This window comes from Lathamus discolor, chromosome 4 (assembly GCF_037157495.1).
Source record: "Lathamus discolor isolate bLatDis1 chromosome 4, bLatDis1.hap1, whole genome shotgun sequence".
In the NCBI taxonomy this organism is placed as follows: Eukaryota; Metazoa; Chordata; class Aves; order Psittaciformes; family Psittacidae; genus Lathamus; species Lathamus discolor.
In genome coordinates, this window is record NC_088887.1 from 47,149,019 (window position 1) to 47,171,766 (window position 22,748).

At 36.5% G+C, this 22,748-nt stretch overlaps 1 protein-coding gene across 11 annotated transcripts in view; it reads right to left on the reverse strand.

Moving 5' to 3' along the window:
* The window catches only part of CDKL5 (cyclin dependent kinase like 5), a 138,644-nt gene that overhangs the window by 49,484 nt on the left and 66,412 nt on the right, over nt 1-22,748 (reverse strand). For all 11 annotated transcript variants that reach the window (XR_010612262.1, XR_010612261.1, XM_065677360.1 and 8 more), the window contains 2 exons: nt 5,746-5,791; nt 2,615-2,751 (listed from right to left, as the gene is read on the reverse strand). Coding sequence is in view for 9 of the 11 variants with exons in the window: in XM_065677360.1 (XP_065533432.1) it covers nt 2,615-2,751; nt 5,746-5,791 (183 nt within the window). In the remaining 2 variants the exon portion in view is untranslated. The remainder of the gene's footprint in view (nt 1-2,614; nt 2,752-5,745; nt 5,792-22,748) is intronic.

The following is a 22,748-nucleotide window of genomic DNA, read 5'->3' on the forward strand; positions in this document are numbered from 1 at the left end:
GTGAAAATGAAGTAACAGATATAAAACATGTCTCATAGGTGCAAAAATAGCAGTCTAGGGCGCATCCTGTAGCTATGTAACAGCAATACTAATCTTAGGCATATTTGCACTACCTATGGCCATATTAACTGTTTTATGGACATACCTAGGAAAGTAAATAAATTGATTGCTTATACTAATAAATTTCCTTTTGAAAAAGGACACTTAGATTCCCATTATGTTAGCAAATGTCTCCAATTTTGCACAGTTATAAGTACAGGGTATTTTTCACTCTGAATTCTGAAGGAATAACAAGCAGCAGCAGCCCACTTAAAGAGAGAAAAATCTTATTTACTGAACACTGAAATAGAGATAAGTATTTTGGCTAAGCTGCCATACACAACTCATTTAATTATGGATTTGAGCATCTGTAGATTTTTTAATTTAAAATCTATTTACCTTGTCTTTGACAAACATTTTCTTTAGCTGTAGAATACATTCTTTTGAGGTTTCTCTTGCAAAATATTTTAATGAACCCACATATATGACAAAACAAATGGAGACGACTTACAATATTTTGGGGAAAAAAAACAATAAACGCAACAACCAAAAAAAATCCCCCACCTCTAAGTTTTAAAATCTGTGAACAAATACTGAAACATGTGCTTGAGTAGAAATTTCCTTAGAAATACACTTCAGATCTGAGTAAAAAAAAATTCTGTGTAGGAATCACACTGATTTTAGTTAAGACTCTTGTCCACATAGAGCCTGTGGATCTGGATAAGTAAGTCAAGAAGTTAATGTTACAAATAGGAACCAAAATAGTAGCATCAACACAGCAAGACATAATCCTATATATAGACATTAACTAAGGAGAAGATGAATAAAGGAGATAAGAATAAAGGTGAATTTAAGTAATCTGGATTTGAGTTTTGCAGAGGTAAGGTTCCCTAAAGGACACAAGGTGCTCATCACCAGTTAAAATAAAAATTAGCTTACTATAGCACATTTTATTTAATTCCTCCTACTCTCCCCTCATCCAAAAATACAGAAATCATCCAGGTCTTCAAAGAAACTATTTGACATATCTGAAAAGGAGAAATGTTCATGGACAATGATGTTTAACTGAAAACAAATGCAACCATTAACACAGAAATTACATTAGGCACAGACTATACATGATTTCCACCTTTATCATTATATTATTTTATTCTGATGCAACTAACATTAAGATATTGCAGCTTTGTGTTCTAACCAATATTAACTATATTTGAAGTAAACTCTTTCTCAGATCAATTCATTGTCTTTTACTTATGCTGCTCTTCCAAGCCACCGCTATGGAGAGCTTAGACAAGTCAACTATAATAGAAAATTAAATGTATGTTCTAAATTGGTGTGTGATGAAAGACATTCCACATGTTTCTAACAGTTACAAGGAACATGGGTGGAACAAGCCAAGTTTTGGATGTTAAGAGCTACGATCCACTACATCAGCAGGTGAGGAGCTGCTGGTGAAAAACAAAATTGATTTCAGCCAAACTGTGGGCTAATACTGGTCACCTCACATTACGCAATAAAGTTGTATCACATAATAAATTGACAGTTGCATAAAGGAGACACAGTATTTAGGGTGAGGAATCTTTAAACGAGAAAGAATTGACTGAAGAGGATTAGCACTCAGCTAAACCAAAACATCACACTGGCAGATATTAAATGAAAATTTCAGTCAAGGGAGCAATATCTTATGAAAGATACAGAGACCCATATATTTAAGTTTGTGTTTATTTTACTGTGTGTATCTGAATATCATCTGTTTCTTTCCATGAAGAAATGCTAAATGCTTAGAATACTGAGGGAAGGCCTGCCTTCATCACAAAAGTTGCAAAAACAACAAAAAAAAACCAACCACCACCAAAACAAAACACCCATTCCCCCCCCCCCCCCCCCCGAAAAAAAAACCAAACCAACAACAAACAAAACCAACAACAAAAAGCAACAAACCAATCTGTTCTAGGTTGTTTCTCCCTGGAAACAGACGAGGGTGTTTGGCAGTAGTAGGCCAATCTAAGGAAATTTTGGAATTGTTTCAAGTGAGGTCAGGATTGGAGATAATGACAGTGATCTTTGCCAAATCCCTCTAAGCAACTATTGATAGTGGCCTTGTTACAGAAATACACACACAAATCCTATTTTTAACAGGGAAAGGTAGAGAAAGTTGAAACAGATTCCAAGGTCAAAAGTCTATGATCTTGCTTTGAAAGACTACATCAAGATTCATTACACAACATAATGCAGGACAGTTAATCAGCTTTACAATTAAACAGGATTAAATAGTTTGGAAAGGTATTTTTTTTCATGTGATATATATTCCAGTCTACATAATTTGAAAGTTTGCTTTCATACATGCAAGAACTTTTTCTTTCTATATGAACACATGAAGTGAAATCAATAGTAAAGTTATCAGTGTTGCTTTCTCACATAAATGTCTAATTGCAACAATTCAGATTGTATTAGAGTTTCTGCTGTTCCTTTTACAGATTACAATAGCTTAATTTTTAAAAGTAAAAGTAATTTTAAAGACTTTTCCAGCAAACTGACAATATAACTGTGGCAATGACAGTAAAACCCAACTCACTTTTTCCACATATTCAAAAACTAAGTATAATTTTCCTCTTCTTCTGAAGGCTTCCTTCAGCTCCACTATGTTCTCCTGCTTCAAAGTGCGAAGCATTTTAAGTTCTCGTAAAGTGGTTTCTTTGACTTCTTCATTTTCTAGAGTGCAAAGTAAAAGTGACACAGTAAAACTTATTTAAAAAAAACCCAAAATCCCAAGTAACAAGTGTTACAAAACTTCATTTTGAACCCCAGTTCTGTTTCTAGGTACTACAGAGAAAAAGGCTGATTTTCTGATATGGAGTCTGCTGCCTGGATGCTTCTGCACTGGAAGAGAGGTGACTGTGCTGTCATTATACAACTCTCACAGACTTCCCATCACTACATTCTAGGTTTTCAGTGGCAGAAAACGTTGTAAGAAACAAATAATTTGCAATTCTATCTTTTTCATTATGAAGAGCACTAAAATGCTTCAAAAAATATGCATGTATGTGTACAGACACATCTACCCCACAAACATGTCACACACATTAAGCACTGGCAAGGTTAGTATGTCCTGAGCAGAAACACTGGAATGTAAAGCTCACATTTGAACAATGTCAAATCTATTTGATTCTGAAAATCTTTCTCCAAAAGCCATGAGAAACTTAGAGATCAAGGCACAGATTTGTAAGTCCTGCAAGTTTCCCCATGAGGCTTTCAATGGAAATTAAGCAACGCAATCCACTGTAGCAGCCACAGAGGGCAGTAGAGCAAGTATTGACTCAAAGAAGCCTTGAATCTGATTCTGAGGAGTCAAGAAATCTAACTATTGCTTTGACGATCTAATCTGAACGCTGTTCAAGAGCAGTGGTTTACCTAAAGCTTCGTACACTGCCTATTATCAAGGCTCCTGAACTCACTGGGCTCTAAAGGGTACTACCAATAAAATATCAAGTAAACCAGATTATATCAGGTTTTATTTTTAATTTCACAAAATGAAATCCATTAATTCAGTAAATTTGCCCATACACATGTAGAAGCAGGCTTTTTAGTCTCTTAGAACTGTTATCCACAACAGAGGGATGTTGAATAGAATATGACTGCATAAATTCAAAGCTAAATAATATTTGCAGGTGAGGTACCACAAAGACAGAGACAGAGAAAGAAGAAACAAGGGACAGAAATTGGTTTTCCAAGCAAGTAGAATGCAAAACCAGGTTTGCAGTGGAGAGAGAATAACACAGGTCATACAAATGCATATAATCACCATCAGAAGAGAGAGAGAGAAAAAAAGTGACATGTAGCAGGGGGGGAAGAAAACAAAATACTATCATCACAAATGTCTTGATTAAAAATATATAATTTAGCACAATCTAAATAATTTCATTTTAAGACTGAGTGCTTGTTGTTGGCTTGCATCAGCCTGATTACACAATATCATCTCTAGCTAGAGACACTCTTTCCAGAGCATTTAGCATGCATATGTCAGACAGCAGCAAAAATTCAGTGACACAAAAATGGCAATAGAAACAATTACGTTATATTCAGATTTCTAATGAACTACTGTATTGACAAGACAGATGTAAAACCGGCGGAATCAAATCCATCAAAAGAACTATCATATTTCCAGAAACTTGTAAACAACTACCTACAACTCTGAAGAGCATTCATCAGTCATGTTAACTAGTATTATGTAATACTCTTGGAAAGCCAGACCTAACGGCAATGCTGCATTTTTCATTTTTGGTTTTTTGGTAGACAGGCTAATAAAATAATCCTTTTTAGGGCTTAATACTGAGATTCATTGCCTAGGATCTATACTGAATAGCCATATCGAGTTCCAAAAAGCAATTCTGAAGAACTCTCATGAGCTGGGCAAAATGGTCACCACAATTAATTCAACATCTACACTCTTTGGCAGGGATTTAAAAAAGATTTCTGAATAGCGGAGCTGAAAATTTCATCAAATATACTCTTCAAGTGTCTGGCAAAATCATCTGCAAAGCATAGAGTTTGCATTGCATAAATCAACAGGTACAAATCAGACTTTGCTGTATCTAACCGACTCTGAAATATACAGTCCTTGTAACCAACCATACCTCCATGGCCAACAGCAATCCTATAACAATAAGAAAAAAGAAAGGTTTGCTAAAATTAAGTGACTGCTGTTTCCTTAAACCACATCACTAGCTTTCAGCTAAAGCCTTGGTATATGGCAAATCATAGCTGCATTGCCTCAGACTGGGATAAATCCTCTTATTACTTCATACTTGGCTTCTCCTTCTGTTTTTGCTAGGCCATTAGGGATCAGGATTAACTTCTGCTGTATGCAAGGTAGCCAGTTGCTTTCATGGTTGATTGCCAATTTTGCCTATGATAGGATACTAGGATTTATTGTCCTCTAACATGCTCAGGTCAGAGAGCCAGCATTGCCTTATACAAATCTTTGGGTTTATTATCGCTGCTGAGGAATAAGTGTGTGCAGCCCTGAAATAATTTCTATGTGTTCTGCTTTGTACCATCCACTTTGCCAGCAACAGTAAGCCTTGCAGAAGATGGCTCTTCCCCACTCTCAGCAAACTCAGCAACACTGAAGGGTTTACAGAAGCTCGGTGAGGGAGCAAAGAGCAAGTTTCCTGTGAAAAGTGCAATCTGCTGAAGGCGGACAGAGTCTCTGCCTCACCAATGAGCTCCCTCAAATCTTCCCAAGATTCCTGAGAGTTCCCTGATTCCAATTCATACCACTGAACTTCTCAGTGACTTCTCTCAGTCTCCTCCATTTACCCCTTCAATTTCCCCTAATATTTAGGTCTCTTCCCATAGAGGAAGGGTGATAAAGCCCAAAGACTCTGCAAGCCCTACTACAAGTTTTGTTTGACATTTTCTGATCACATCCACTCTCCAAGTGGTAGATCTTAGTACTGTGTATGACACTGCAATCTCAGCCATATTAAGATAGACGGACCAAGAAAGAAAGGTAGTTATCTAGTTGGAGTGTATAATGCAGTCCCTAGGCAAGTATGAAGGATCAAGTGCCTTGAATAGTCACAGAGCTAATAAATCATTATCATCTTTAAATCATGTCTTGATATATGAGACTCCTTATTTTAACTGGAGAAATATTAACAATGAAGTTATCTTCATGAAAGATGAGGGAGTAGAAAAGGTTACCTTCACTGTCTTTGAATTTCTTGATAGCCACAATTTCATGTGTCTCCTGTAAAACAAAAGTAAAGAAAGAGAAATGAGCAAGATCTGCTGTTTTCTCTTGTTTGTTGTTTGTTTGTTTTTTCCCTGAGCATCTGACAAAGGAAAAAAAAAACCAACAAAAAAGCATCCAAACAGAATTAATTAAAAATCTGGTAAATACCACAGTGATCAGGCCAAACGCCAAATGCAATGCAAAACCACATGTTGCAGATATGTCACAATTAGGAACCCCAGTGTGAAAAAACAGAAGTGAAAACCAAAAAGTCATATTTAAATGCCTTGTACCAGATACCAATTAAATTTTCAGAAGAATTGTTCCTCTGACTCTTGTTGCTTAGTTATTCTGAAACACTGACGATGGACAATGCTTCATCTGACCAAAGTATGAATGTGGATGTTTATCTCTATGAGCTGCAATAAAAGTACTGTACTAGCATGTGACATGGCTTACAATGAGACCTGTAATTCTGGTTGCCGGAAGTTTTGGGGTTTCAAAGTTCAAATATCCACAAAGAACAAGATTTTAGGAAAGCAAATTCTCTGTGCCTTCTTAAAAAAAAAAAAAAGTTGTTGCCTTAAGGGAAGCCTACCCATAATCATTACTTGCGTTTGAAAGTGTTAATCTGCTCTTACAATGTGGTCATAGGTCGTAACTTCTAAATGCCTGCCTGCCTTTCCATTCCTCTGGTATTCTCCATTCTCACCAAACCTCATCACCATAGGTCACATTTTTCTCTTGTGTGAGCAGGAATACATTTAGCACATGGCCAAAATGTAGCCAACATGACATGACTAGTGCAGGTCTGTCCATACAATCATGCAGCACCTGAATTTTAGTTATATGGTGGGGAAGAAGCTTTAAGGTCACAAAGTAAGCGTGTGTGAGCAGACAGGCAGTAGGATATCTGGGTTACTTGTCAAGCTGGATCAGGCTTACACATCTGTTCCAAACATCACAGTTAAAAACCTCTCCAACCAACAATATCCCATAATTAATAGCATACAAAGTCTGGATTGGAGAACAGCAATAAAAAAGCGAAGCCTTTCTGGAATACTTGAAGACATGTGTGTAACAAAGTATTGAATAACACAGTAATTTACTCCATTTTTCATTTCAAAGCATCATAACACATGAAACACCTGATCCCATTTAAAATCAAAGGATTTGGAAAGACTTGGAAAGCAGATAGTGAATAATGCCTTTTAAGGCCTTTAAATGAAAATCAATACTACTATGAATAAAAAATAAAATCAACAAAAATGAGTTTGCAAACAAATATAAAAATATATATGTGTGTGTGTAGTTTGCACATTTAAAAGAAAAATCCTTTGATCATCACTCATAACACCTTTGATCAACACTCATCACTCTGAGAAGAACTTAAAAGCATTATGTTGGTTTTCTGCCTCCAAAACCTACCTATTATATACATTCGTCTAATCTGAAGGCTGGTAGATTGCATAAATTCAGCTGAGATAATACAAACCTCAAAGCATTACCCTTTGCTCAACCAATTTACAGAACAGCAATGAAAGGGATGTCAGAACTGAGGAGATAATGTGCTTTTTAGGTTCAGAGTGATTCTGAAAGGCTTGTCTACACCTTTTATGTCAAATATAGTTCCTAAAGATTTTTGTTTCAGGAAGCTTACAAACTGAATGGTCTAAACTAAACTGAACAGACTATTTGACTGATTATAGTAAAAGTTCAAGGTCCTGCACCTGGGTCAGGTCAATGCCAAGCACAAATACAGGCTGTGTAGAGACTGGGTTGAGAGCAGCCCTGTGAAGAAGGACTTGGGAATGTCGGTTGATGAGAAGCTCAACATGAGCCAGTAGTGTGCTCTTGCAGCCCAGAAAGCCAACTGTATCCTGGGCTGCACCAAGAGAAGTGTGACCAGCAGGTCGAGGGATGTGACTCTCCCCCGCCTCTGCTCTGCTCTCGTGAGACCTTACCTGGAGTACTGCATTCAGCTCTGGGGTCCCCAACACAAGAGGGACACAGACCCGCTTGAGCAGGTCCAGAGGAGGCCACAAGGATGGTCCAAGGGCTGGAGCACCTCTGCTATGAAGGCAGGCTGAAAGACCTGGGGTTGTTCAGCCTGGAGAAGACAAGGTTCTGGGTAGATCTTGGAGCAGCCCAGTATCTAAAGGGGGCTTACAAGAAATCTGGGGAGGGACTTCTTACATGGGTGATAGGACAAGGGGTAATGGCTTTATGCTGAAAGAGGGTAGATTTAGATATTAGGAAAAAATTCTTTACTATGAAGGATGTAATGTCCTGGAACAGGCTGCCCATGGAAATTACAAATGCCTCATTCCTGGAAGCATTCAAGGACAGGCTGGATGGGGCTCTGATCAGCCTGGTCTAGTGGAAGGTGTCCCTGCTCATGGCAGAAAGTTTGGAACTGGGAGGTCCCTTCCAACTCAAACCATTATACAATTCTATGATATTGTTACTACTAAGTTACTGTTATAAACTATAGTAATAATAACAATATTTACTAGCACTATGAAAGAACAGTGCTAAGAGGGTAGTAAACTTAGCTTATTTGATTTCTGGTATCTAGTGTTAGGTGCTTTGGCTAATTAAGCTTTTGAAAGGTTTTTCAGAAAAGGAACACTGCAATTCCCCTCAAAAGTTTCTGCTAACTGTAATATGCCTATGTTTAGACAATGTGCACATACCATTTTGCAGATGAGCCAAAGTATTCCATTAGCTTTACATTCTTATTTCACATGAAGAAAAAGAAAAATCTGTAGATGTTTCAGCAACCATCAAAAGGCTGTATTTTCTACCTCAAAGTAATGGCTAAGTACACTGAAAGAAATGTAGCAGTTAAGAGCTGTTGCCTCACACAGACAGCAATTCTGCACCATTCAGAAATGCAGTCCACGTGGCTTCTCTGCCATATGCTGCTGTCCCTGGTGTGTACAATGAATGTGATTGTTTTGGAAATTAAATTTTAAAGTCTCTTGGGTCACAGTCTTGGAAAAACTGACATAAGATATGCTATCAAATGTCCTATAGAATTTTGAATGAACACAGTATTTAAAGCACAAATGTCTCTATGAAGAACAGCAATAGAAAGACTTTACCAACACATGGAAGAAAAGGTTACCCAAACAGTTCACTTGCATTTCCTCATAAAATAATTAATGGTGTCATAATTAAGCAACCAAGAATTTATACACAATGTATTCCCTATCTTAAAAAAAAACCAAACCAAAACCAAAAACCAACAAATAATGTATTTAAATTACACAAAGTGAAACACCACAATAAATGAGTCTAGACAACAGGTGCTTTGAGTAGCTGCAGTAGTAACATTTTGTTTCTCCTTAGGGAGGGACATCTTGTCTAGGTTTACTTGGAGGACCTCATCCTATCTAAATGGTATTCTCTAGGCATGAGCTAATAGTGAAGTAGTGAAGCCAAAGCTAAAATGGATACAAGGACACTGAATATTACTGTGCATATGTCCTGGGTTCAGGCCAAACCTGAAGTTTCAAACAAGTACTGACATGAAAAGCAGCAGACATCACATTTCTAAGCCCTGAGAAGATGGACCCAAATGGAGACAAAAAGAAAAGCAGAGCTGTGAGCACTGAGGGAATTCAACAGTGAAAATTCACACACCTGTGAGAATCTAAAAGGTTCTTTACTGATTAAATTTAGACTTTGTTACTGAAAGTCCTCCTGGAGACCTGAGGTCTTCTGTGGACCTGGTTCTCTGCTCTTCCAAAACAGGCCAAACTGCAATTCTCCAAAATAGAATTGCCATTCTCTAAACCAGCTTTTTTTCCAAAAAGTTTTTTTTTTAAGACAGAAAAAATCCTGCCTGAAACAGGACATTACTGAAAATAATGTTCGGTCTGACTGTGCAAACCTCCTTAGACAATAGCTCAATATCCAACTGCAAGCATGGAAAATTCTTATATCCAATTAATGTGTCGTCATGGTAGATAAGCTGTTACTAGTTGGTTGAGTGTTTGAGACCTCAGTAAACATCAAGGAAAGAAAAAAAAACTCCAGAAATACTAAATATTCTGTGCTCTTTATAGGACACAGAATACCCTTTCTGATCTCTACTACTTCCTACTACTAGCTTATATATCATGATGGACATTTTTTACTAAGCATCTCATTATCTTGCTCTACTAAAAAATTCTGGCCTCAATGTTTCACTTCACATTCTTTGGCAACAGCACATTTGCAAAAGCACAAGTCAATTCTCTCTTAGCATTGGTATTACCTCTGCTTATTGAGCACATATATTATAAACATTTTATGTTATAGGAAAAGCACTGTTTTACAGTGAAGTATACAACAGATGTTACTGAAAAAACTTTGTGTAAAAGGATGTACACAAATTGATTATTCAGACTGTCATTACATGTATCCAAAATGGGGCAAAAATATCTCTCTTCTCCATGTACAAACCTGTTAATACCATTTAATTAGGGTAAACCAAAAAAATCTTAATCCATGTCTCTTCTATTTGTTTTATATATACATATATAGGGAGAGAGGACAAAGGAGATACTCATTCACAGTAAAAGCATAACTGCAGGCTTGGGGATGGGAATGACTTCATGTTAGATCTCAGTCCTTTACCTCAAAATATGCATGGGAATTGTCTCTGGAGAAAACACGTGATTTACTGTCTGTCTACTTAGTCACAGATGAGAGGTGGGTATCCATGTGGGAGCTGGGCAGTTCTTACAGCTCTTCTGCTAGCCACCCAGAGATCTCTCTCCCAGGTTTCCTCATAAGATTGTAGCACCTGATGTTTCCCATCAGCAGTATCACACTAAAAGAGTTCCCTGATTTGAAAGCATTTCATTTTATCTCTTTTAAAGATAAAGGTCCTCTATTTTTCCATTATGTCTATATAATACATATGACATAACAGTGCTTTTCTAGAGCAGTAATGCATCTCTGTTGTTTTCTAGAAAGATCCTTGATGTTAATGATGGGAATACTCAAGGACAAAGGTGCTTCTTGGGAATACTCAAGATCTCAGAACTATAACCATTCTTTCGTAGAAAGAGAAACACATCTTGCCGAACTATATGCTGTTCTTGAAAATATCAGGTGACAAAGAAAAAAAACAAACTCAAAACAAAAAACTCTTCACATGTTTGTCTCTATTTTGCCTCAAATATTTCTGTTAGGACTGTTTTTCCTTTTTCTTTTGCATATCATGGAAAAATTGACTCAAAGGCGTAGGTGCATAAAAGGATTCTTGAAAAATAGATAAGATTATGCCCTTCAGAAAGTAACATCATTCAGCTATAATTTACTGTCTCACCCTATATGATTACAGGAATTTCTCAAGTGTGTTTTTTTAAGCAACCCAAAGAGTAGTGTTTATAAAAATCAACAAACATGAGCAGAGATGACAATAGTTAATACTGAGCACGTCCCACAGTCAACCACCATGTGGCTGCTTTAACTCATGCGGTGCTGCTCAAGCAATATCTAGTGCATTACATCAGGGTTTTATGCTGATATATTAAGTGGCATATTAAGATATGATCTGGTGTGTTCTGTGATTAGCTCATGTTTTCTGTCTGTACAAGTATGAGGCTACAAGGCCTAAAGATAAAACGCATGCTTAGAGTCTGCTAGAAAATGTTAAATTGATCATATTCTCTACTTGCAGAAAATGTTTACATTTTATAAAAATAATTTAGAAACAAGCAAGAAATTGGGATTTGAGCCTCACCAAACCATAATTACATCCATAAACTTAGTTTGCCACAAAAAAAAAAAAAAAAATTGACAAAATTCAGCCAAACATATCCTATGGCTAGTGCCTTTCCTGAACAAAGTAGTACAGTTTTTCTTCAACTTGCATAAGCATTATTATGCTCTTCAACATTTAACTGTTTAGAATCAATCTTTCAATAATTCTGATTCTAGCAAAAATCACAGAACATTAAGCAATTGCCAGTGAGGCAACAGAATCCCATGAAACCATTACAAAATAGCAAAGCATTTATTTTTCATGAGTTGCTTAAAATGAATTTTTTAAAAACAAGTAAATTAATTTTTCAAAGTTACTCTCAAAACAAGAACAGAAAATATTAACAGTCAGTATCAATTAATGTATCAATCTATGCTAAGGCATAAATGTAACATATGTCATTAGGTAAGAATTTAAACTTACGTCAAGCTACCTTGCAATGCAGGTTCTCAAGGATAACAGGCATCATTATCTCCATGTAAATCAGATCCTTAAGATATTGTCCAGATGCTGTCCTGAGTCTATTTGCATTCTGCCTTAAAAAAACGCTACCTTTGGACAGTACTAACAGATAAGAAGACAGCTTCCTCTCTTCTCAAGACTTCTAATATCAGGTGCTGGCAATTTTGTAATGTTACTTTCAAAATCTAGCGGAGTATCTTAGAATATTCTCTTTAGAAAAAAGATGTGCAAGACGATGGATTTAATTTCTCTTTTCAAAGAGTTTGGCATTGGAAAGTATAAGTCATAGCACTGTGTATTCTTGTACACCTAAAATACGTCAGGAAATTTCCATCAAGAAGCATTTCTCTGTTTTAATCCAGTATTTCTCCCTTGAGAAAACTGTAAATCTCCTCTATTTTTCAGTTAAATCCCACACTTGGTTATCTATGAAATATCACTCTTAGCATAGCAGAACTTTCAGGAAATTGCTTCCTAATCCAGAAGTCCTAATTATTTTTAGTAAGAGACAGAGCCTCTGGTAAATACTAACAGAACAGTATGTCTGAGCTACCACAATGCCTTTATTTACTGGAAAATGGATTAAAATTTTTCCAACACATACCTGTTGGTCTACTTGAGAAGAAGCATCCAGAATGAATCACAACAAATCAATTTCATATCTCTTGAAAGCAGAATATTATTTACTAACCAGCTAAGAGCAGAAGACTCTTAATAGAATAGATTTATATACTTCACATACCCATTTTAAAGAAGATGGCTACACTGTCTCCTAGTTGAGCAAGAACAAGAGGAGGACTAGAGAAAGCCTATCTCTAGTCTACTATCCAGCCACTCTGGATCCACAAGAATATTTCTGAGGAGCAGCTATAAAAGCTTAGCTATTCCACTGGGAAAAAAGGATAAGAAAAGTCTGAAACCTTTAGCTACCAGTTTGTCAGGAAACAACCAGTAAGTGTGTGCAACAATGGAAAGAGACTTCTTTTAAAAAAATGCAAGCAGACTGCAACAGCTCCTCTGATTTCTTTATCTGTCTTTATGAAACACTTGCAACAACTGTGTTGTCTGTCCAGACGTTACAAGTAAATGTTTGCATGACAAGTTTCACTTGTCTGGTTTAAATCAAGTGTAATTTAAGGGAATCATAAACAGCAAGCATTTCTCACCCAACCCTGGGAGAAATCTGTAAGCCATACGAGCGGCCCATTTTTTTCAGGCTCACAGACTGGGGCCTTCTGAACTGCCCCAGTCCCCGTAGCAGGCTTGAAAGAGACCTAAGGGTCCCCACCTCTGCTGGTGGCAGAAGCTCTCCAGACTGCAATAAATTTACAGGCTTGCAGGACAGTTGGGGCTGGAAGGCACCTCTCAACCAACCTTCAGTGTCCCCATCCCTGGAGATATTCTGAATAGATTTAGAGATATTCACACTCAACCAGGACAAGACTTGGAGCAACTTGCCGTAGCTGATTCTGCTTTGAGCAGTTATTAGGAGGCATACCTGAATCCTGAGGAGTGCATTACAACATGTGCATCTTACAATCTTTAAAAACTTGAACTCTACCAATTTCTGTTTTGGGTTTTTTGTTTTGGGTTTGTTTTTTTTTTCCTTCTATTTTCCACATTAATTGCAAAGACTAATCTCAGCCTTGCAGGCAAGACCCTCCCACTTTCATTTAAGATCGGCAGATGGGCACGGAGTGATTCAGAGCAGGACTAAAGTTAAGGTTCTCTCAGTCACCTCTGCATAAATGGGAGGAAATGACCTTCCTAGCCTCCCAAGTAAGACTGCGGTGGGGCTCATCTCTCTAGACTGAAGTTAGTTCTGTGAAAATTCTCCCAGCCTCCTCTTTTGCATTATGCTGAATAATAAACAATGGCAATTAGCATTTCTTTAACCCAAGGCTATAACATTAGCATTTAAACAGTCTTGCAACCCTAAAACACTACCCTGAAAAGAACACTTGAAGGACTGAACCCTTTCAGTATTTTCTACCAACTGCTGGGCTGATGATAGTGGTTAGCATTGAAGCTTTCATTGCTCCAAATGGATTTTTTGTATTTATTCACGATTTTTTCCAAGCAAGAAAGTAAATTTGTATTCCCAAAGAATTTGTACAATAGTGTAATGAAAAAGATCTGGCATAAAAAGGAGCTTCTAGATACTATAAATACTGCTATTCTGGCTTTTTATGGTAAACTAGCAGTATTGTGGCTTTTTTTTTTTAAATAATCTGGCCTTTATTTCATTGCCTTGTAGCACTGATCTATATAATTTTACCATTTGGCAGTATTATTTAATCCAACACTAGATGTAAAACTGTACCCAAATTCAGTAAACGGTTATAATTTTTCTCTGATACTGAAATGTCAATAACAGTAATTTTCATTTCAGACCTCAGTCCTCTTCCAGTTCCATCTGATTTTTTTTCTCTGTTAATACTGGAAATTGTGAGAATTTGTGGAATAAAAATAAAGCTATTTATAAATACCACAATACTTCATTGGGCAGATACCAGCATTATTAAATAACTTCTTATAGCACAATCTTGACCCTTGGAGTACAAGTGATAAAGTGGAAAAGGCAGGAAGATAACCTGGACTAACTTTAGGGCTTCCTTTAAGATATCGCTAACTCCATGAATGCAGAGGTCAGCAAGACATTTATAATTACATTGTATTTCTTAATTATTTGTTATCACTAATGTAATGTTCCTTCACTTGGCATCTTGTAACTCAAGAGTAGGTAAAACTTACTGGAAAATATTCTTTGGTTTGTTTGTTTTTCAAAACATGCATCAGTGCAAAAGTCTTCAGTGTTGTTATTTCAAGTGTCAAAACTGTTTCAGTGTGAAACTTCTGAAGTTCATTAGCTTTTATTTTGAAATCTTTACTTTTGCGATTGTTACTTTTTTTTTTTTTTAATCTAGTACTTTCACATTTAAAAATTCAGTCATTTTTCTTATTAACAGTATGACAGGAATTTTCTTTAATCTGTAAAACAAGACCTACTATAAACCAAAGGAAACTTGCCAAGCAGGTTTCTGAGGCTGAAACTCTTGAAGTTTTGAGAGTAAGACATGTAAATTCAACTACCTACATGTGAGTTCTGTCTTCAAGCTTCTACTACAACAAGCAGAGCTGGAGCTCTAAGTTGACCACTCAAGACATGATTGAGTAGCCTAAACACAGGGATCTAGTAGGAACAAAATCCTGATACAATTCCACAGTTTCTGGTTTCACCTCTGATTCTGAACCACAGGCTCTCAACCACACTGTCATCCATTCCAGAAAAGGTCTCCATAGCCTGAAGCAATCCTTCACACAAAGGGAAACGTCACCCCACTTTGTCTCTTGAGCTCATCTTTCCTAAAGTACTTGTATCCGTTCATTATAAAGCCTCAGCGTGAATTCAATTTTAACAATTTCAAATATTAAGCAAACTTTTGGTTTGGAGCGCAGCCTAGAACAGGATATCCCAAGCTTAGTTTACTCACTTTACCACCATCTTCAAAAGAAAAATTGTCTATCTTGGTGCTGAGAAAAAAAAACCCACCCCACAATAAAACCAGCAGCAGCTACTGTCATTTCCATGCTGCAGACGTACACTAGGTTTGCCCTAACTTCAACTTCCCCTCTCATGCACAAATGGCAGCAACAACTCCTATGTATTCTGGAGTGGGCATTAAACCACGAGAGGTGGTAATCATCTATTCAGACACAAAGCAGCCATTCCAGATCTGCTCTGGAACAGAAGCAAGAGCCATGATTGACATTAGTTTTGGGTTTAATACATTAATATGAAAGACAGTAAATATTTGTAATGATAAGCTTTCCACATCTGGGAGAAAGCCCAAGCTACAATGTTTTTTTTTTTTTGTCTATAATCCCAAAGATGAGAATTTTTTTGTTCACTTTTTCCAATTAAGAAAAAAAAAAAAAAACCAAAGTTTTACACTGAAAACTGTGGGGTTTTTTTTTATTTTGTTCTATTTTTTGCTTTTTTTATTTTGTTTTATTTATGCAATTTAGTAGGTAAAAGGTGTTAATTAATGCAACTAGCACCTTTGGTAATCTGGTCTCAGCTTGTTGACAGGTTTGCCTGTGAAACACTTAATAAATTCCTACATTAACCCTAAGAATGTGCTGTTCCATTTCCTCTCTCTCATACAGTATCTCTGTTCTCCTCAAGAAGCACTAAGGCTCACAAACACCCCTTTCACTTCTTTTAGATCTTTAACGATAAGATTTTTGTGCTGTGCCCTAGGGAAGGGATGATAAATTTAAACAGAAAAATTCCACCTATATTTTCTGTCCTCAGTTCTTTAACTATGTATTCCAACAGACAACAGTATCATGGAATAATGTGGGGTTTTTTTTTTTTCCTTAAGGATTTCATGGCATTTACAGAAAGACATCTTTTTGCTCTTCAGTTGTTTGGGTTTTTTTTCCCCTGAATCAAGAGAGATTTTTGCTGACATTATGCTCTTATGAAAGCAAAATTCTAGGGCAAACTTATAACAGGGAAAGCTCTATAAATGCCAGTCAGTACTATTTTCTTGTCCTCAATTTTTTAATTCTTTTAGCATTATAATAAACCAAGATAATTTTTCCTGACATACAGTTCTCTCTCTCTACCAGTCTGATGGATGCTCTACAAACCAATGTTCTTTCCTATTTCCTTTTCAATTTAGCTGTTTGGGGTTTTTTTAAGGTGTTGGTTTTTTTTTTTTTTCCAGTCAGAATATTGATATGGGCTTCAATGGACACCTTAATTTCTTCTCAAAATTTTTGCATGCAGATTTGCAGAGAAGGCAAGTTTTTTTTTCCTCTAGGATTCTACAGACAATGCATTCTTTAGAAGAATGTCTTAAGACGACTGCCATTTTGCTCTGCCAAGCACTCGAAACTGTGTTCCTTGTAGAGATTTTTCTCTTCTTCATAGAATAACATTAAGGATTAAAATTCAATCCAAACTGCTCTAAAAGAGACAGCAGGCAGGATTCATTCCTCAAACACGCACAGGTTTTACTGTTTACTGTTATAGAGGACAGAGGAACAGGAGAGCTGCCTTTATACAAGTTGCATGGTAAATCAGTTAATTTGAGAAGCACAATGTACATGAGGAAATAAAGGAATCGCACACAAGGGACACTTCTGTTACTACTAATAGATGATGAAGAAATCTCAGCTAAGTCTTCATAAAAACAGCATTTCTACATATTAAATTTCAGTTTTAGAGCTAAATTGAGAAAGAGAGTTTGTAGACTTATTTCAGGAAGTTCCTGCAGCATCCAAAGTCTCATGACTAGATGGGTGTATTTTTTGTTATATCTCAAAAAGGAGAAAAAAGGCTAAACATCACAGAAGTTCCAGGAAGATTTAAAAAAAGCCCATTCTAACAAAACTTGCCCCTGCTGATCAGACTATCTAACACACCTCACTTTTAGATCATGCACACACACATGTACTTTTAAGCCAGAAAAAAAAAGATACACGGAATTCTTGAAAGTTTGTCCGAACATGACAAATGAGTATTTCTTGGGAAAAGGAGAAGGAAAATAGTGTCAATCTCACCAATTTTATTGTCTCAAGCACTGGAAATGTGGGGAGAGGGGATAAAAAAAGAAGTGCAGAATAATGAGCTGAGGGCCAAGGAATAAAAAGCCTGAAGAGGCAAGGAAAAGAAGGCACACAAATGCATGCTGAAAACAGACTGGAAGGGGGAATTAGGATAAAGCACCTGGACTCAGAAATTAGTATTAAAACCAACATAACAAATAAATGAATGTGAGCTCTAAATTTTACTGGAACCTAATTTTACTGAAAGCAGAGGAATGGTAAGAATTCGGAAATAGCTGCAAACCCACTAAAACCACATATAAGTCTCATTCCACAGAGTTCTGGTATGCATGGGGATGAAGGCAACAGGTTACTAGTTACACCATCTCAAATACTAGAAACTGACAGCTGTGTGACAACTGCGTGGGTATCCATATGGTGTTATATGATGAATTTTGTGTTTGAGAAGTCTGGAAAATTATGTGCAGAAAAGTAAGTTTATATATAAGGATGGCATTATTTGAGCGAAAAAAGTATCATTCTTTTATTAGAACTACTGGTGCACACAAAAGAAACTGAAGCCCTTTTCCAGGTCTAAAATAGAAATAGCGATCTCTAAAGCTAAATTTAAACTGAGAGCAAGTATATTCTGTGTTTAAAACAACTCAATAAATCCACAGAAACCCTCAAATATTTCCTACGATTGAGTCCATCTCATTAGCTTTAGCCAGCTAAGAGTTATGTATCCAATGCGCATTGTCAAGGCTTTCCCCACAGCTAGTAAAAGCAGGGCAAGGAGAGAAGATTCAGCCAGAAGGTTACTGATTTTAATCATTTCCAGATGGTAAGAATTGCTTTTTGGGTGTTGGACTCTTTCAATTTATATAAACTAGGGAGATCGGTTACACAAGACTTACACACTGAAACAGTGGGTGAAATTAATTCCACCTGAGTTACTCGACATTGCAACCCTTCTGCCTGATTTTGAAGGGGGTTGGGGGGTTTTTTTGTTACGTATACACAAACTTATATGCAAGCATGTGGTTTTAAAGTACATTTCAGAAATAGTTATCAACAGTAGTAACTTCAGAGATATTACCTTCTGTGTATCAGTATTTTTTGAGTTCTGTTGCTAAATTAATAACATCTCAGTCCACTGGATTGTGTTTGCAATACGCATGCTAGAAATACAAATAAAGTCTTCCCAAGTGTGCTACTGAAGTAAGAACCTCTACATTGCCAACGTAACTGTGCAGCATCAATTCTCACATCCCACAAAGCAATCTGGCATAGCTAGCAGTAAGACCAGAATTTCTGAAGCTCATCTTTCTTCTTTAGCCTGCACATTAGAGAACATGTTCTCTGGTGACTACCTTCATGAAGCTATACATATCTCTGCTATAAGCTTTGCATTTTCTTTCCCTGGTATAACTGAAGGTACTACCTGGATCAATAAAGCCTTAAATAACTTATAAGCAGTGCCCCATTAGGAATAGCTCCTTTCCTTAACCACAGCTCCCAGGTGAATGTTTCAGACAAGATCTCCGAGTAAGACTGCAAAGGTTAACATGAGAGGCTGTCATAAGAAAAATATGTGTTTCGAATGTGTGTTATATATTGATCTCCTACAGCTATATTTCTGTCAGTTCCAAGGCACTTTAAAGACTCATTTATAAAGAAGTAGGGGAAAAAAAAAAAAAAGGTAACCACTGGAGAAGCTTTAGGGTTCTTTGTGCAGTAAAGGTTTTAAATTTTTTACTTAATAAAATTTCTCATTTATATTTAATAATAATACTATTACTTTAGATTTTATTAAGGGGATGCAAAAAAAAAAAAAAAAAAGATTACTGAAAAAAATCCAAAAGCTAAAATTGCATAAGTAAGCTTGGATCTTCATCACAGTACTTAGTCTAAACTAGGTGAAGATATGAAAAACAAACTTTCTTCATAGGAAGGTTGCCTTCTGTCCTTTGGAAACTGATACAGCAGCAAGCGTTCTGCTGGTACAGAGCATAAACAATAGTTCTAACAGCAGTCTGTTGACAACCGCTTGCATTTGAGTGTACTAAACCTGACTTGGTTTCATTACAACATGATTCTGGATGTGAGGTCTTTTTAATTTTTACTTTTAGCAACATTACAAGGTAAGATATATAGACAAAGCTCTGGGTATGATGAGTAATATAAAAGAACATTAATAATTGAATCATTAATTACTGTAAAGCCAGTGAAAATCCTCATTAAAAAAAAAATAAATGTCAGTCTTCCTCACACATCTTTCATTCAGGTAGCCCAGTCTAAACAGTCAACTGTCACCACCTCATCAAAAAGATAAAGGTAGCCTTGTAGAATGTTATTTGTTGACCCATCCTAACCCAAAAATCCAAACAAATGATGGACAAAAGATCCCTGGACCTAATTCTACCCTTACTTTTGTCTTTCCACGGATTTATTCTTTACAAGAAATAATTTAATTTCTAAGTAGATATTTTCACAAAAGGCATGATCTCCTGTTGAAAGACTCCGAGACTTACTGTTTCCTAGAGCTATCAAAAATTACTTCCTTTTTTTTTTTTAATAGCTCAGAAGTGGTAAAAATTGCTTTCTTTCATGCAAACATGTTTAGGCAAAAAGCACAAGATGCTTTGGCAACCAGGATAATTTTTCAGAAAGCTCCTGAAATGTGATTTTTAGATAAACAGATGACTGAAAGCTGAGAAAATATAATCATGAGACTTCAGTTGTAAAGTTTCTATTCAGATTTTGATTAAAGACTTTTATACTTCTGCTGCATACTTGGATAAAACAACAGAATCATTACCAGTCACATTTCATATTGAGGCACAAATGTTCAGTTCTCATATTCATGAAAATAAAAAGGACTTATGTAACAGTTTGCTAAACTGTTTATATGCTAGTACATATGAAAATCAGCAAGAGGCAACAGAAGTAATGGGTTAGTATCAGTTTCTAAAACTAACCAAAAGAGATCACTTGCCGTAACCCATCATCTAAACAAGCGTGTGTGTGTGTGTGAGTGTGTGTGTGTGCATACACTTGTGCATGGCTCTCTACATAGAATCATAGCATGGTTTGGGTTGGAAGGGACTTTAGCGATCACCTAGTTATAAACACCTGCCATATGCATTAGAAACCAAAAGGATGTTGGTCAAGAAACAAAATCTTCAGTAACATAAATTAAAAACTACCAATTTCATTGAGAACCGTAGTGAAGAGAAAGTGAGAAATACTACAGACAAGCTGATCCTGTTGATTTGCTTCACTGATACTAACAGCACCTGAAAGATCTGGTTTGCAGTCTCTGTTTTATGTAATCTGAAGAACCTGGATGAAGAGGCCATTACATCCCCTAGTTTCTAAGTAGAATTTCCTATTTTTGTGTATATATATATATAAATTAAAACTGGTAGAGTCCATGGCATAGATGTTGTTTGCCATCTCTTAAGCTTTCCTAAAGGTCACTAGTGAAGTTCCTACTGATTCTCTTTTGCTCCCCAAACAGTTCTGATTCCTTACCAATAGAGCAATGTTTATAGCAGTGGAATCATGAAAGACAAAATTAGAGCAGCTTCAGAGCCCAGGCTGCAATTCCACCAGATACTATCTTGTATACACATCTTAACACCATTCTTCAGTAGCTGATTTTTTGATTTTTTTTTTTTTTGCGGGGGGGGGGGGGGGGGCAGAGAAAATGCACCACCTGGATGAATTATTCTCACACAGTCACAGGAAATTTGATCCTGCAGAAGTAGCAGCTAGTCAGCTTTACTCTGCAGATGGCATTGCCTGTAACATATTTCTGTGCATAAACATGGCATTACTACACCTCTGTTGAAAATGTTAATTGATTTCAAGAAGATAGCTTGCCTCCTGGTCAAGATGTGTACTGTCAAAAGAAGAGGTAGGTGTAACCAGCCAGCCAGATTTTTTTGGTCCTATAGAATTTAATCTTTCTACACCTCAGTGCACGATTACACTTACAAATGTCACCTACCTCTCTTATACTTGAAAACCTCATAGTTACTAAAAAAAGTATCTCTAAAGCCAAAAGGAAAATGGATAATAACAGTAACCTTATTCAGCCAAGGTTAAGTCTAAGAAAACCACAATTTTCACCACACTGGAATCTGTGGTAATCTTCTGTTATTAGAACTATATGTAAAAATATGCCTCATAACAGATCTGGAAAGGAATTCTTCTCAACACTGTAAAGACTGTTCGTGGACTGAAAGATTAGAAGATACAGCAGCACCCAAACTAAGCTTTCTTTCTCTCAAAACATTTCATGGTCAACTGATACTTAGTTGCCCAATAAGGCAGCACATTTTTATACAAAAAATTAAGAACAGAGTAAGAGAACATGCACATTTGTACACCTTGTTTCTTCTGCAGAAGTATGTAACAGATCAGGCTAAGTATTACTAAGAAAAGTATGAATAGGATAATAGGAGAGACATTGACAGAGTACACACACAAGCATGCACAAGAATAAGAAGAAACTGCACAAAAAGGTTTCAAGAATAATTTTTATTGATAATGGAGAAAACTGTTCCCGGGATAGTGTTCCAATAGTAAAATTGAGTAAAACATTATGTGAAACCCAGAAGCTTGCAGCACAGCTGACTCACAAGCAGATCCTGCACACTAACAACTGCAGGACAGCTTCAAGGTTGCGGCTTATAACATATACCAACTTCTCTCCCATTAGTTCAACACGGAAACAGATTCTAGACATACATTTCAAACAAGTTCCGAACAAGGATAACAGAATCATGGAAGCTGAAGCAAGCAAGATTGAGGCTAAGGCAAATCCCACAGCAACGGACAACTTCTACGCATAAAATATATACAAAAGATGTAAGAACTAGTTTGCTGTCACTATCGAAAGAAACCCCAGATAAGTAATGGGACTTGATGGCTACTTACACTTATACTCCACCCTGAACATTGATACTGCCCAAATTAGATACTGGTCATGTGGGCACATGCCTACACCTTTATACTTCTAAGAGTATGGGTATAAGTGTACAAGTAAAAATATCATGAAAGAATGGGGAAAACTCATTCCACCTCAGCATCCTGCAAGTATTCACTTTTTCCTTCTGTAAGATTTACGCTGAATTTTGTTATACTAACCTTTCTATGCTGTGGTTCTCTACAGAAATTAAG